This window comes from Corvus brachyrhynchos, unplaced genomic scaffold, assembly GCF_000691975.1.
Source record: "Corvus brachyrhynchos isolate BGI_N302 unplaced genomic scaffold, ASM69197v1 scaffold544, whole genome shotgun sequence".
Classification (NCBI taxonomy): domain Eukaryota; kingdom Metazoa; phylum Chordata; class Aves; order Passeriformes; family Corvidae; genus Corvus; species Corvus brachyrhynchos.
The window spans coordinates 2,688,538-2,692,433 of NW_008238325.1; the positions used below are offsets into that span (position 1 = coordinate 2,688,538).

At 48.0% G+C, this 3,896-nt stretch overlaps 1 protein-coding gene across 1 annotated transcript in view; it reads left to right on the top strand.

Annotated features, from left to right (window-relative positions):
- CUNH3orf33 (chromosome unknown C3orf33 homolog) overlaps positions 1–3,896 on the top strand; it is a 6,331-nt gene that overhangs the window by 1,467 nt on the left and 968 nt on the right. Inside the window, 4 exon segments of the mRNA XM_017734411.1 lie at positions 2,066–2,219; positions 2,869–3,029; positions 3,700–3,890; positions 3,892–3,896. The exon segment at positions 3,892–3,896 is cut by the window's right edge and continues 968 nt beyond it. Of these exon segments, the coding sequence (XP_017589900.1) occupies positions 2,066–2,219; positions 2,869–3,029; positions 3,700–3,890; positions 3,892–3,896 (511 nt within the window).

Genomic DNA, 3,896 nt, shown 5'->3' on the forward strand with positions numbered 1-3,896 from the left:
GGGGGCCGGGCCGGGCCTGCCTCCCGCCCCGTGGTTGTCCCGCCCGCGGGCTGTTCCCGCCGGCACGGCCAAAGCATTCCTGTGTTTTGTTCTGGTTTGCTCAAAGCAGGAGCTGGTGGTTCTCCCGAAAGGCTCCTCACTCCTCAATACTTAGCGTTATTTATGTATTTAAGAAAGCATCAGCGTTCACTGCTTACAAATTACATAACTTTTCTATTAATTCGTGCTCAACCCCCTCTGCGTTAGTTGTACCTCTGGTTTCTATGTTAACCAGCCCGCAGGCCCAGCCCTTCCCTCCGTCTGAGGCCGGGGTGCCCTAGGCCTGGGTGGTCAGCGGGTCAGTGGTCGCGCTGTCCCACTGTTGGAATTGCCTTTCCCCAGGGACGGCTCCTCGCTGCTGCCTCCACTCCTGGTGGCTCCCGCCCAGACAGCCCATTCATCTTGGCATTGTCTTCACTTTTCCTTAAAACAAATGATTAGCCAAGCGTGCAAGGTTCACAATGTGATTGCTTAATCATAACGGTCCTGCTACAGCTACTGATTAACAACTGAAAAACACCAGCAAAGTTTGATTCAGATCTTGAGGGGCTCGATATCACTGTCTTGTGGCATCTCCACGGGTTCCTTGTGTTTGCCTGCTCCTAAAGCCTCTTGGAGGGGTAATGGGCCGTTCCCTGTCCCACTGTGCAGCTCGAGGACCCTCACTTGTCCAAACACAGCTGAAACAGGAGTTTCCTCGTGTACTCTCTGCCCTTCCACGCAGAGAACTGCTTCTGAATGGTTTTAAACATCACCCAAATCTTCCCTCACTCCCGGGATGGTCAGGTCACGCTGCACTAACACCACGCTGCTCACTCCTGGAAAAGCTGAATCTCCACTGGCAGGAGCCATCGCGCTTCCACAGGGTTCCAGCTGCTTGGAAAAATCAGTTACCCTCATCTTCCCTCTGCACAATTCCAAATGCTACAAGAGAACATTTGTGTGGAGCTTTGGCTTTAAAATCCTACCAGAAAACCTGAACTACGAATGTTACCAGAATTATTTTTCTCTATTTTTTGTTTGTTTGCTTTTGACCCAAGGGCCTGTGAGTGCATTAACCTGGCTGGTGGAGCTTCCAGAGCTTTAAACGAGTTCAGATTTGAACAACTTCTTTGCTTGAAAACCTTCAGGCTTCCTGCCTGCAAGGTCCCAAATTCCTGTGTTCCTAGTGGGAGGCCTTATGGACCGCAGAGGGGGAGATTTGCTAAATAAATAACACACAGGAGACACATCTTTAGTTGTGTTTTGGTGGGTTTTTTCCCAGCAGTTGTACATCAGTGGTCAGCGGGTTTCACAGCTGTGTAGAAGTAGGTCAGCACTCTGCTAAGGCCTCTTACAGTGAGACTTCAGTGTCTCAAATTTTGGGGGCCCTAATTTTTTGGGGTCTCACCCATCCATCCTCCCTCACCCCAGACCTGTGGCTGCTCCATTCCTGTGGCACGGCCCAAGTCTTTGCTGCTGCTCAGCTTGGTTTTCCTGTGTGATCACATAACCATCCCCTTTGGCTCCTCCCAGGCTGTAGTATCAAATTTAATCTTCTTGTGATCTTCTCAAAGCTGTTCACCTGCCTTTGTCTGTCTCCTCGTTTCCTCCCGCATCAAAGGTGGGGTTGTTTCTGCCCTCCCTGCTCTGCCTTTGTTTTCAGCGTGTCTGTCCTTTGGCTTCCTTTCACCCCTATCCCAGCCCCATTCAGGCTGCTTCTAAAACACTCTTTTTATGGGGAATCAAGTGAACTTCAATAGGCATTGCTCAAAAACCGGCAGTTTCTGTTCTTTCTCTAAGCCTGGTTTTTATGTCCACACTGATGTTGCAAGTCCTGTAAAACAGGGAACATGGCAAGTCTGGAGAGGCTGGCACAGCTTCTGCAACTGATCACTATTAAATATATATCTATATTTTCTTGCCCGTGGTGTCTGATAATAGAGGTGTAAGTTCCCAAACTGTTTTAAGAGATTGGATTTAGTGTGGCTGTAACCGCTCTACATTTTTTCTTAAAATTTTGTCTTGCTCTTCCTTCCATCAATAGACAACAAAGTTCACAAGTCCTTTGGATATACCTGTGGAGTTCGTAGAAAAGAATGTAAAACTGAGAGGGAAATTACATCACATCACAGAGAAGGGCCTGGAAGTTGAGCACATTCCCATCAGCATTCCTTTCATCACAGCCATCCAGAGAAAATGTGAGTAATGAGGAAAAGAGTGTGAAGTGCAAGGGCAGAAATGAAATGTGCTGCTCTTAGAGTGGCTGCAAGCTTGAGAGGAAGGGCTGAGGCACATTTCCAGCTCTGCCTTTTGGTCTTTCCGTGCTTTACAGGTGGGAAACTGGGGAATAAAAGACATGAGGAGAGTTTGTAACTACGGTGTTTGTGTTAATCCTTACTGTGATACCTTCCAGCAGCAAAAGTGCGCACTCAGGCACAGCTCATCTCATTCCTGGCAAAAAGCCTCTGTTGGGATTGTGCTTTTATTTGCAGACACCCATTTTTGGGGACACTTTTGCTGTCAGAAACAAACTGTCCTTCACCTCTGTGACTCTCAAACTGGCTTTGCAAACACCAGCAGGTGCTGATGCTTCCACCCCTTTGGATAAAGGATAGTGGCTGAGAGTGGGAGCAGATCCTTTTCTCTACATGCAAAATAAACCAAAATTGATTTTCAATTAGGCAATATTGAATTTTTTTTTTTTTCCTGAAGAAGAGATGAGACCAAATTCTTGTTTGCTAAAAGGGATTCTTTTAGTCCATGGGAATCAATTCATTACCAACAGCTGAGAGTCTGTGCAAAGCCTGAGCTTTCCCCCAGCACCAGATTTCTCCCTTTCCCTTGCAGGGCAGCCGGAGGGGCTCCTGCTGATCCGCCTGGCCGGGGTGGAGCTGGCTCCAGGCAGCACGGCCTGGCTGCAGCGGGAGCTGCTCCCCAAACAGCCCCTGTGGTTCCAGCTCCTGGGAAGGGACAGCTCAGCCCTGGAGTGTCTTGTTTTAGTCCATAAGGTAAAGAGAGACACAAAAACTGGCTCTGATCGGTGGTTTTAAATGTGAGTGTAGTCACATGGTTATCTCAGTACATTTAACAAATGTTATTATTTATGATTTATCTTCCTTGGTGTGAATTTGAAATGTTGCATTTGCAAATCTGATTGCAGGAGCAACAGTTTTTCAGACTGATTCATGGCAGGAATGTGTTTCTCTGCCAGTGCCAAACAGGCCTCCTGTAGTTCTGATTAGCCTAGTGTTTGGGTTATCCAATGTTCCCTCACAAATGCCTTGCATTATAGAATCCATGGTTTGGGTTGAAAAGGACTTAAAAGACCATCCAGTCCCAGCCCATGGGCAGGGACACCTCCCACTGTCCCAGGCTGCTCCAAGCCCCAATGTCCAGCCTGGCCTTGGGCACTTCCAGGGATCCAGGGGCAGCCCCAGCTGCTCTGGGCACCCTGTGCCAGGGCCTGCCCACTGTCACGCTGGAGTTGGGTTTTAAGTCACCTGGATTCCTCTTCACTTTTAACTTCTTCTGCCAAAGTGTAGATTTAGCCATGAGTAAAGCTTGTACCTCTGAGGGAGGTCACACCAGACCCCAAATAACCCCATTTCAATGGTGAATATCTGTTTACTGTTATTATCTGTTATAATTATCTGTTATTTATTTAATCTTTTTTTACAGGGTGGACTTTTCAGCGTGTGCTTGAATGAAGAGCTCTTGAGCCAAGGGCTGGGCAGAGCAGCCCGGATTGAGGGACTGCCTCACCACTCCCGCCTCTACTGGAAACTGCACAAAAGGCTCCTCCGGGCAGAGTTAAAGGCTGTGAAGAAAAATAAAGGCATATGGAAAGACCAAAGCTACTCTGAAAGAATCCAGGA